This window comes from Rhinichthys klamathensis, unplaced genomic scaffold, assembly GCF_029890125.1.
Source record: "Rhinichthys klamathensis goyatoka isolate OS25496 unplaced genomic scaffold, OSU_Roscu_1.1 h1tg000325l_1, whole genome shotgun sequence".
In the NCBI taxonomy this organism is placed as follows: Eukaryota; Metazoa; Chordata; class Actinopteri; order Cypriniformes; family Leuciscidae; genus Rhinichthys; species Rhinichthys klamathensis.
In genome coordinates, this window is record NW_026606840.1 from 2,233,724 (window position 1) to 2,246,611 (window position 12,888).

Genomic DNA, 12,888 nt, shown 5'->3' on the forward strand with positions numbered 1-12,888 from the left:
TAATAAACAGTCAATATCATAGTAGTATGCATGCTAATAATCAACTAGTTAATAGTGAGAACTGGACCCTAAACTAAAGTGTTACCGCTATTATAATGTCACTAGAATAGAGAGGGTTTTTGACTTGAACTTACGAACACAATTGCGTCCAAAGAAGCAGAGCTACAGCTCAACAGCTCAAACCAAACCTAAGAATCCCTCACCTCTTTATTCTGTGAGCCCGTAAAGACTGCTGCTACACTGTGCTGTCCCACACATCGGAAAGCATCGCCCGGCTGCGAGGATGTTTTCATATGAATGCGCAGCACACGTGGTTTAAAACCGCAATATCTAAAAGCTGAGGGCATTGAGAAGTCGCCTAAGGAGGAAAGAGAAAAATAAATCGGTAAACCTTTAGTAGGTGGTACGCGCGCGTGGGTTTTAATGAAGAGCACGAGACGGTTTCAAATTTGATCTCGAGCGCATTGCCACAGATAAAAACGCAGCGCTCGTCGTTGTTCAGCAATTATCGTACTCGGAAACGTTCCCCTTGCGTGTCTTCAACAAAGGAGAGGGGATTGCCGTGCAACATATGTCTCAACATGCAAATAACCCTCTACTGTAAGTCCTTTTCATAGTATTGCTTTCGCTCGCTACGTCTCATGGGAATGATAAAAGCAGGCTCGTGCTGTTTTGTCTTAGCGATAGTGGCTGTTACAGAATTGTCTCAATTATTGATAATCTATGCTTATTCTATAGAGTGTTCAGTTAATGTTTGCTTAATTGCCTATGCCAGTTAAGAGATAGCTAGCCAGTGTTGCTCACGAGCCAGAGATTATTGCGCGTAATAAGACGCTATGTTGCTTCGTTTCATTTTGGAGTGTTTGTTTATGACGCGGCGACTCTTGTCTTCCTTACAGGTGAAAGTTTGTCGTCTTCTGCGAGGGGAGATACGGAGCTTGGGTCCACAAACGGCATACTCGCGTCTATCTAGCGCTGGATTGTGTCTCATTTGCTTCTTCAAAATGAAGAGAAGGCAAAAGCGCGTTCTGCAGATGGCATTTCTATTCATGGTGGCTTTAATTTTTCTGCCAAACGTCGGCCTTTGGTCAATGTACAGAGAGAAGAACCTTATGAAGTCGCATGAGCCAGGAGAACAGGTGAGCACACACCTTTGATATCTATGTGACTCTAGCATTTATAAGCTAAGTTATTACTGTCAATCATATCTGGTGCATGCAGCATAACCTCTGGAAATAACAAGCCTGGATAATCAATAGCTCACCTGGACTAGTACTGTACTGAAAAACATTATTTACAAAAATAAATAAAAAACTTATTCTGAAAGTTCATGTCAGACTAGCTATCTTTACTTTCAAAATATATGTAACTGGAAGTGCAGTAAGTCGTAGTAGTGCTCTTCTTTCTTTGAATACATGTTATAAAGTGTTACAATTTTCATAATTTCTGTATTAAACACATCATCAATGTCTTAAAAATGGCTTTCAGGATTAATTCTACCTCACATTATTTTCTCTGTTTGCAAAATAATTTATTCTACTCATTATTTAAAGAGTTGGAAAATTATCTACATTATTGTGTTTGGTCAATTCTATAGTGTTGAAAATGTTTATCATCCCCACTTTAATCAAAGTTGTTAATTACCAATCTAAGCGGTGTTGTGTCCTGGAAAATGTGGCTTTTGACATTCCATCTTCTCTAACTAACCCAACAGTACTCTAATTAAACTTTTAGAATACAAAAACACATCTTTATGCGCCTTGTTCAGCTCTTAATGAATAGTTAACATACCATTATTGTGTGTTTGCCTCCCACAAGATTATGCATTTAGGAGCACTTAAGAAGTCAGCAGTTTTGCCTTGAGGGAAACATAAATCACCAGTCAAAAAAAAAAAAAAAAAAAAAAACATTTTCTTGCAAGGCGTGCAGAAATGAAAAGGATCTATCTAATGCTAATATTGAATATTTATTGTTGATCTTCTGCTAATGCTCTCAAAGAGACGGAGAGAACAATTCAACCTACTGAATGTTTTATCTTCAAGAGATTTGGGATTATAGCATCATTTTCATAGGTTGAATTCCTTAATCACGTTTAGCTCTCAGAGAACAACATTCATAAGCTCATTTGCTCTGCAACTGGCTGCTGCTTGTGATGAGAGTGCAATCAGTGATTCTCTCAGCCAGATGCCATTGTGACATATTTAGTCCTCTAAAAGCATCTTGCATGTGGAAAATCACTTGGGCTGGGATGGCTACACTTTCATACATCATTACTAGATGACATTCATCTCAACATTACAGGACTAGCGTTCCCATCTACTGAATTCCTTCTCTCCACGTATGCGTGTAACCCCTCAACGGCTGCCGAGGGGTCTGTTGGTTAATTTGATTCCACCCTTGGGTACCTGGTTGCTTTTGGTTTTTGCAACTCTGATGTAGTTCTACCGCTCAAGGGAAAATGCTGAGTCTGTTTATTGCATCTTGTAATTGCTCCTTTCTCATTTGTTTTGCCGGGGTTGCATGACTTTAGCCTTGGGCGAGCACAACTGCTCAAATCCAGTCTCTTCATTAAAATTAAACCAGTGAGCAGGCACCACGATGTTGACAGTGCCAAAAATATCAGAGCACCTAATTCAGGGTGCTGTCCTTTCGCTCTCTCTGCTGACCTCCCCTTTCCGATTTCCTGAAAGAGGCATTCTCCAGGCAAAACAACCTCGCTTGGCTCTGTGGGAACTTCGTAGATGTGACAGGTGGGCCTTTGCTCAGAAGCTTGGTGAAACATTCTACAAGTGCCTCAGATAGAGGACTCAATATGTAGACTCTGTCTTCTGAATATTTATTGCCATCTAATGAAGTAAATCAGGCAGACTATTGATTCCTCAGCAGTTTTTAAGAGAATATGATTAGTGGAATGAGAGCGTATATTCTAATATAAAAAAAGGATGGGAAGGGCAGCGCAGGGATGAGAGCAGTCTGGAATCAGACTCTCAATCCCCTCATGTCACACACTTTCCGGACTCAAAAGAAGCTTGAGTTTACCAGCTCAATAGAAAGATCCCAGCGCCTGTTATTGTGTACCTGTCAGAGCGGGAGAGATAATTGACAGCAGAGATATTGTGTGAATGAGCCCCCAAGAATCCCGGTGAATAAACCCACCTTGTGTGTCCTCTTTTATTATCCGATAGCAATTACCCATGATTGAATCAGCCCTCGAATCCCAAAAAATCCTCCCTCAGTGATGTTAACCGAGGTTTAACAAAATAGCGACGGGAAGCGTAGACTCAATGCACCGGCTCCCTTTCTTCTGGGAAGACGTGCGTTGAGCTCTGTCCCTCCTTCCCCGTCAAAATCTCGGCTTTTTGTCCTTTGGGAGACAATCATGTTGAATTAGCTGTGGCGGCCCACTCCTGGCGCGGGTAAACAGCATCTGTGTACTTCGGTGGGTGGTGCGCACAGCGCCAGTGCTACGAGATGGATGTGTGCTGATAAGCGTGTGTCAGGACTGATAACCTTCCCTCAGCTCCTAACAAGAGCCCTCCGTTGAGCATGACATTGCCCACGAGCATTATGAAGAGAGTGTCTATGCAATTCTATCTCGACGCGCTACTGCACGTCAGTGTGTTGACAACGGCGGGCGTGCAACACTGTCACCGATAGCACGGTGGATAACAAGAGCTTTGCCATTGTTAACAACCTGGGGTGGAAGCACAACAGAGGTGAAGGGCAAGGTGACCTCAGAATCTTTAAGCTTTCCAGTTTTTAAGCCGACCATGTTTATGTCATTCTAGACGTAGGAATATTATTGTCGCTTTCCATTTGCCAGCAAAGTGACAAGGGGAAGAGAGATGTAGTAATTGCAATTACCCTCAGTGTCATACTGGAGAGATACATTATGGTAATGTACACGTCAAGCTGACAGTGAGAGCATGGGTGAAGAGGGCACAAGATGATTTGAACTGAATTGTGACACTGAAGGATCAAACAAAATAGCATTGTAGAGAGGCTTGGATAACCAAAGGATGGAAATCGTATAGTTCTCGGATAGTTTGCAGTTCTTGTCAGGAAGCATTGAGAGGATTCCGCAATAAGCAGCACCATTCGGTGTGATGGAGGGCAAGGTTCAATTTGGAAATGGAATGGATTTGATGATATCCAAGTTAATGCTGACCATGTTGGCCCGAAAAAGGACAGGTGTTTTTCTCCTCATCATTTCCATTGCACAGAATATAAATTAAATTGTGCTGTCATTAGGTAGGGGGGCAGCCAAGTGATCAGTCCCAGGAGATATGAAGTAATTGAATATTCCACCTTGCAGTGATAGTGTCCGGTCCTCAAATCTCATACAACATATATCCTCTCTCCACGATCCCATGGCATTCTGTTATCGAAAGTCATCAGCGTCACATTGTCTTCCTGTAATTGCGTTCTTCCCAGGAAAAAGGGTAAAGATAATTGGATTTCTGCCTGACTATTTTTTCTTTGGTTTATGTAGAACAGCATCACAACATGTGAAACAGTGTTGTAGTCCTCAAGTCTGATTCCAAGACAACATTTTCAGGAGGATTTGGACTCGAGACTTGAGGCCGAGTCCGGCTTGTCCTTGTACTACATCACTAAGGCACAAACCCACCTTCCTTCATACACTCACTTTGGTTTCATGTTAAACATTCTGCTCTCCGTCATTACCACCTGCAGTCGCACTTGATGGCCCATGCCCCTAATATGAACAGCAGCGTGACCCTCTCGAGAAAGAGACAATTTAAACTTGATTACTCTGATGTGCCTCATGAGGTGAGGATGGAGCAATGTCTCGGGCTGTTCGCCGTGGCTCCCAAGAGTAATGCGCATTTCATATTGAGCGGCGGCCATATAGCAGAGCAGGGTAATATAAAACCACTTACTCTCAGGCTCACAAAACAAAGGGACACGGACCTTTCCAGTCTTGTGTGTTTGGCACCTCCATTAAGATAATAACACTATTACAAGAGATTGAAAGCCTCTGAAGGGCTCTTACTTTCTCTCTTGGTCTTTAGCCATGAGAGTGACGCATGCACGCACGCACGCATACACACACACACGCACAAACGCACGCACGAACGCACGCACGCACACACACACACACACACACACACACACACACACACACACACACACACACACACACACACACACACACACACACACACACACACACACACACACAGACGCTTATAATGGCCATCTGCATGATTGTTCAGTGTGTACTGATTAGAATTAATTGAATTAATGTAAATTTCCATAGTTTATGGCTAACTTTTTCTGCTCTTAAATGACCCTTGTTTGACCTTGATGGTGAATAGTTTTGAAAAATATATATAATATATATATAGTTATTAGCATTACCTAATCAACATTTTATTCATGACTATGCTGTCCGATTTGTCCAAGCATAGTTATCGTAGGAGGTAGCAAAATAAGAACAGTCGTTGTTTTGGGTGCTTACAGTAATGACTCCTTAAAATACTACCTATGTATGCAGCACAACTTTAAATGAGAACCTATAGCTCATACCATCAGACCAAAGAGGTCTTTGTATTTACTGCATGTGAAATGTTCAAAATCAAATTGTAATAAATAATAATGATATCATTAAATCTACCTTTCACGCAGACTAAGTAGCCATAGTTCACAAAATAAGCATGCATACTAAACATAGGCATCTGGATGGTAGTTAATAAGATAGGTAAACGTAATAGTATTATGTATCATTATGTATGTCAATGCTGTTGTATTTTATGTAAGCGTCTGTATGCAGCAGTGTGTTAATCTTCTCTTTATTTGTCCCGAGGTGATCTGAAAGCTCTTTGCGTTGAATTATGGCCGTTTGAACTGGCAGATTTCACTGACTCCTCCACCCGAGTGATTGTTATCTAAGAAAAGTGAGGTCTGTTATATTTTATGGCTCCTCTCTGAGCATGTAGAGATTTATGGCTTTAAAATCCGCAGTGTAAGGTGATATTTGTCTTTGGCAAAAAAATACAGTAAAATTGGGCGGCCAGTTTATTGGTGTAGCCCAGTAAAGGATGTTATCATCAGACCTGAGGGATAGTGGGTGGTTATGCGAAATGTGTGGCGAATGCACAATTTAGAATCACTGCTTGATGATTTTTTCCACCATCAGATGGTTTATTTGAGCCATATATTTGCTGACCATAGAGTTAATGTTTAAGACTTGCTGGCGTCCATTGTAATCAATTTCCCTAATTATGGGAAACTATGGAGAGCAAGACTATTGAAGAAGTTTTGATGAGCTACAGAAATTCAGAGCATTGTTTTTCGTTCATCTTTGGCAGGAAAATGTGCCATTTGTCTACAGATTGTGTTTAAAACAGAAAGCTACGGAGCCCCTAAAGGGACGTGGTGGTGGAAAAAGGATGGGAGAATTTTTTTTTTTTACAAATCTTTTGCGTTCCCTGGCAAAACTTTTGCGTTCCCCCGAAAAACTTTGCATTCCCTCGCAAAATTTTTGCGTTCCCCCGAGAAATTTTGTGTTCCCTCGCAAAGATATTTGCGTTCCCACGCAAAACCTGTTGGGAGCTCGGACAGACATCCTGTTTAATGTCCCGCTGGCAGTGTTTCAGAGCTCCATAGTGTTTGAACTTGGACTCAAATATAAAGAAATGCGGTCAGTGCTTAACTCAAGGAGATCAGTGAAGTTGGCCATATATTCACATAGGCTATTCGAACTTCCCGGATCAATATTCTTGAGCTAAACGTTGTTAAAACACAAACGACGCCTATTTACAATCACAGTAACCTAGACAATGAGGTACAACCCAATTCAGCTCAAAACGAGCTTTAAAAATAGGCTATAGGCTAAATGGATCTCTATGTGCAGGCGGCTGAGATACAAGTCCGAAGGGACCATCTGCAAAGTGCAATATAACCCAAAAAACGACTACAGCATCAATTCATATTCAAAAATATAAAAATAGTCATTAACTTCAATGTTACAAACCACCCAATTCAGTTTACACATCAATGGTGAGTGACCCACTGGTCATATTACACTGCTTTTGCACATTTTATATTATAAAAATATATTCAATAACTTAGGGCTGGTCCGAATACCATTTTTTGAGCTTCGAAGCTTCGGTAGTAATGAACATCGAATATTCGAAGCTTCGGAATCTCTATAGACTATGTCTGTCTGTCCGTTTGCATTTTGATTATTTTGAGAACCGTTCATCCAAACGACTTCACAAGGGAGTGCAGTGTCATATTTGGTGCAATATAGATAGACAGGCGAGATGTTCAGAATTAATACAATTTTAATAAACTACAGAACAGCACGAGTGGGAAGCGGCGCGCCTCACGCGAGCAGAGCTTATATGCTCCAAGAACACTGCACTAGTGATATAAAACACACACACACACACAGGTCTGTTAACTTAAGCAATATTTTCAATAAGGTAGTCTAATATTTTTCTCACTAACAAATAACTGACAAAGTAGGGTAGATTTAAATAAGGAAGCGGCGCGCCTCACGCGAGCAGGGCTTATATGCTGCGAGAACGGACACTACACATATAAAACACACACACACACACACACAGGTCTTTTAACTTAAGCAATATTTTTAATAAGGTATAGTCTTATAATATTTTTCTCACTGACAAAGTAGGGTAGATTTAAATAAATAAAAACAAAATTTAAATAAATAAAAAACAAAATTTAAATAAATAAAGACTAAAAACTAAATTTAAATAAATAAAAACTAAATTTAAATAAATAAAAACTAAATTTAAATAAATAAAAACGAAGTTTAAATATAGAAAAACTAAATTTAAATAAATAAAAATGAAATTGTGACGTGCCAGTAAAATCTCAAAGTCTCCTATATTTCGCAGTAGATTAATTTAGATTGATAATAACGGGTAAAAAGGATAATACATTTTGTTTCTATTATTCTATTTTCCACAATGTCAAAGCAACGCAGCTTAACCCAAAATACAAGCTCAGGCATGCACTTCTGTCCATACAAACTCCGTTGTTCTGCGCTCTATAGCCAGATAATACTCCCATTGCAGGAACACTTTTAGTAGTCCAAGAAGCAGCAAATATATTTATTAAGTAGCTATAACGAAGTTATATGTTAAGTATTATATTTCAGCAAATTTTATAGTGTAAAACATATTCAAGCGCGAATGAGAACCGTTTCGAGGAGCCAGGTGTGCAAAAAAATAATAAAATAATTTATTCACATTTATTTCACATTTTCAAATCGATTACCAACCCACCAAACGAATATTCGAATATTCGGATTTTCGGGTCCAGCCCTACAATAACTTCACTGTAACACACCAAATTTAGTTCACACATTACTGATCTAATGTTGGTTATACAACACTTAGTTTGGGAAGTAATTGCACATAAAAAATAAGTAGGCCTATTCTTTACACAAATTATATTGGTACCGTACGCAGCTAACATAATAGTTATAGCTATTGCATTATATTTGCTTACTGAATTTGATGGCATTACACTGTATAACAGTGTGAAGTTACTGAATATTCTTTCTAAAAAGGGTAAAGTTGTTGATTTTATTTCATAATAAATAATCATAAAAATTATGCATTTTTATCAAACTAAGTATTGTAGTATAACCAGCAGGAGAGCAGTGATGTGTGAACTGAATTTGGTGACAGTAGCCCTACAGTGTGTCACAGTGAAGCTATTGAACATGTTAAATAATATAAAATGTCCAGAAGGGTTTTGGGATTTGCTCTTTGCAGACGGTCCCTTATTCGGACTTGTCTCTCAATCGGCTGTTTAAAGACAACTTTATATTTTAAATCTCGTTTTGAGCTGAATTGGGTTGTAGCTCATTGTCTAGGTTACTGTGATTGTAAATAGGTGTCGTTTGTGTTTTAACAACGTTTAGCTCAAGAATATTGATCCGGTAATTTCGAATAGCCTATGTGAATATATGGCCAACTTCACTGATCTCCTTGAGTTAAGCACTGACCGCATTTCTTTATATTTAAGTCCAAGTTCAAACACTATGAAACGCTCCTTTAACGTACGGAGCTCTGAAACATTGCCAGCGGGACATTAAACAGGATGTCTGTCTGAGCTCCCAACAGGTTTTGCGTGGGAACGCAAATATCTTTGCGAGGGAACGCAAATAACTGCGAGGGAAAATTCTCCCATCCTAAATTTTTTTCGACCACCACGTCCTTTTAGGGGCTCCGTAGAAAGCAGTCAGTTACATATACAGATAGAAAATTATAAAAGCTTTTCATAACCTCAATGTGGAAGTTGGACTCAAGGTTATGTCATTTTTTAAATGATTTGTGTGCTTGCTGTTTATTCATCATGCAAGCCCCGGCCCCTCTCTCAAGGATAAGGTGGAAAAGGTCATGCGAAGCAATCCAGTTTTTCTATTGTTAGAAGTGATGATTTACAATCAATCTCATCTTGTGTATTTAATCGACTTACATGCTCTCTTGAGCTTTCATTTTTGTTGAGTAATCATATCACTCCTATGTTTTCTCACCTCATAATAACATTGAGTTCAATTGATTCTCAACTTAAGTGGCTCACACTGTCTCAGTAAAATAAAACAATATTCACTAACTAAAACGGACTGTTATAACTGTTATTGTATATTTGTCAATATAATTTTTTTACTAACTTAAAATAAATATTGAGTAAGGTTATAACAATATAATATAATATAATATAATATAATATAATATAATATAATATAATATAATATAATATAATGTAATAACCCTTTTGATTGCAAGTAACTGTTAACAAAACAAGTGCAATAAAATGGAACTGTGGATAGTTTAATCCACTGTGGACCGGTGGGAAACGGTTCAGTTTTTCTCTGAGTATTGGTATTTCCAGATCTTATTTCAACATCAGCGAGAGACTATTTAAAAGTAATTTTATTACTCCAGTGAATATTTTACCTTCTTACCATTTCAAATGAACTTGATTGGTATCTTTTAATATTGCGGAAAGTCCTCCAGGCTTGTTAGAGGGTCTCAAAAATACATTTTCAAATTCATTTATTCTCCTTTAAAAATGAACTCATTTTACTCTCTGCCTTTGTCTCTATCTCCCTCTCCCTTTAATTTATTGGCACAGACCGAAAAAAAAAAAGAAAAAGTCAGCTGGGCTCACTAACAAGAAAGACCTTGATGCTTATTAGGATATTTTTTGAGTCATTTTGAAACATTATCCAATTTAATTAACGCCCCACAGAACATCTTTGATCTCTTAATGGGGAAAATAGGCACTGACTATAATGAATGTTTGCTAGGTGATGTCAATGAATCTTTATTAGGGGCTGAATGTGTTTTTCCATTGTGCTCGATGCTGAATTCATCAGAAGGACGAGCACAGGTTCAGTTGTCATACTGCACAGCCAGACAGATGATAGAACTAGCAGGGGAACAGCTTGAGACCAATCACACCACTGTAGGGACAACTAAGACAGATAATAGTCTGTAAAGTTAGGAGCAACTTGCTGCCCACTCACCAGTTTATGTTGAGGTTAGGCATGTGCCATGGAGGAATGGATAGGGTGGACTGAGAGAGGAGAGGTATACAGCAAGATATGTGACAACAGAAGGGCAAACAGCTATTTGTGGCATCAACACCCTCAGAGAGTTGCAGTGACATGAAGTCTTGTACATGTGTGCTCACTTGTTTGATGTGGGGAGTTTTTTGTCCACTCTTAAAGGGGTAGTACACCCAACAAAATGAAACTTTTGCCAAGTGAAATGTAGCCTAAATATAAAAACTTATTTTTTCCCTTAACCAAAATCGATTTGCTCGGGAACAAGTAATAGATTAATAAGACCAAAGATTGCCCGTTTGATATACCCCAAATTATATCTCATGTTTAACCTCTATCTACATAAGAGCCAGTGGCAAATTGCCAAAGGACTGGCCGAGATGAAGCTGCTCTCTGCGGGTACATGAGCGCTGAAAGGCCGCTGACGGTCTGGAGCTCGCATCTGCGAAAGCGTCTACACAGATTGTAAAATAGGCACTATGATTATATATTAGTCACATATGAGGTCTAAATTAATACATTCCGCCTAAAAAACTCTTAAAACTGCATTTTGTGACACAACAACAGTAGTATTTAAAAAAAACAATATGGTGGATTTGCTCGACCGCCATGACAGTCGCCGCAAGCGGAGTGATACAAATGGTGAAACGGTTAGAGTGCTGTTACTGGGTGATTATTGCACGTCTTTCGAGAACCAAAAAGAACTGTTGTATAAATATATATACATATATTTTACATTTGATTACTTTATTCAATTTCTATACCTGAAATACACCGACCATTGACAGGCAAAAGGTTATATATATATATATATATATATATATATATATATATATATATATATATATATATATATATATATATATATATATATATATATATGTCATATAGACTTATTTTATGGTATTTGTTGTCCTTTTTTTGAAGCATGACAGAAGTGGTCGCTAAATGTAATTGTCAAATAACAGCATATGGGTTTGGAATGGTATGAGGAAATAATGACAGAATTTTCAATGTGCTTTGTTTTATAATAAATGACCCTGGTGCATCAGCGCATGTTATTTAAAAAAACAAAAGTTCTTAAACCTTTTTTTTTTTTGGCTTCTGAAATTATTGATGACATCACAATATATCAAATGCATTGCTGATGCCATTTCAAGTCACGCTTCTTTAATCTTTGTTTGCTGTTGACTATCTGGTATCAGTGTCAGGTGTGCTGGTGCTGTAACTGCCTTGAAGCCACATGCAGAACCAGCAATTGATCCTTTAGAGAATGTGGCTTTGTGCTACTCAAATTACACTTCAGCTCTCTATTGATCGGAATGCTGGCTGCAGCCTTCGAGTCGCGTAGGTTTGTTATTAAGCTAATTTATCCTTGAAATCAGTAGAAAGTTGAATTAAGTGTGCCGTACAGTTAAATTACCTTTCTTGTACTCAATAGCTTATCCATAAATATTTTCCCACAGAAGCTCTCTGCAGGTCTACATCTGCCGTGTTGCCAACTGTTCATTATGTAGAAATAAAGCACAGCAGACACATGCATCAAAGCCCTCATTGACACCTGGCTGTTCTCACAAGCTCTCCGGGTCATTAGAAGACAAGCTTCTCTCTCCTCAGGCTGCTGCTCCTCTCCTTTCCTTTTATTTATGACATCACGTGAACTCATAAAGTCCATCCTAATTACACTTCACTCTTAAGATTAATGGGCGATCTCAGCCAGATGCATCTGCCAAGCTTACCTTTTTCCCACCCGACTGATGGATGTTTCTGTGGCTCCTCGAGATTCCCTGTTGCCACTGGACGCTAGTTTATTAGCCAAAGAATTGGAAAGGGCGGAAACACCCTCATTCGACCTGCACAACACGTGTGGACCTACTTGAAAGCAATTTCTAGGCTGAAGTCGAATTGATTTGTCTCACCCATTTGTCCCAAATTAATTTCCTTTCACTCTGTTCTCTCACGATGATCATTGTCTGTTCCTGTGTCTGGTAAAAGTAGTAGTTGCCTTTCTTTTAACTCTGCTCTCTGAGGGCATTTCTTATGCTTTTCATGTCATTTCTAATGTTGGATCCTTATTTTAAAGAGAGATTTCATCTTAAAGGTTACATCTCAAGGAGGTTGTTAAACTTGGGTGAAAAACTTGATGTTTTGAGCGAGTCCCATCTTTCAATCTTGTTCTCTTCAGCACTAATGGTGACATGAGCTGATAATTACTTAATGAAAGTATTTAATGTTCTCCTGAAGTAACCTCTTTGCTCATGTATTGCTATTAAGACCGCAGATCTCTTCTTTCCCCCCTTCACTTCCAAACCTTG

The 12,888-nt window shown here is 38.8% G+C and overlaps 1 protein-coding gene across 1 annotated transcript in view; it reads left to right on the forward strand.

The window, feature by feature from the left end:
- The first annotated feature begins 227 nt into the window (after positions 1 to 227).
- Positions 228 to 12,888, forward strand: part of galntl6 (polypeptide N-acetylgalactosaminyltransferase like 6) — a 290,933-nt gene continuing 278,272 nt past the window's right edge. Inside the window, exons 1-2 of the mRNA XM_056271845.1 lie at positions 228 to 600; positions 900 to 1,139. Of these exons, the coding sequence (XP_056127820.1) occupies positions 1,005 to 1,139 (135 nt within the window). The 5' untranslated portion in view covers positions 228 to 600; positions 900 to 1,004. The remainder of the gene's footprint in view (positions 601 to 899; positions 1,140 to 12,888) is intronic.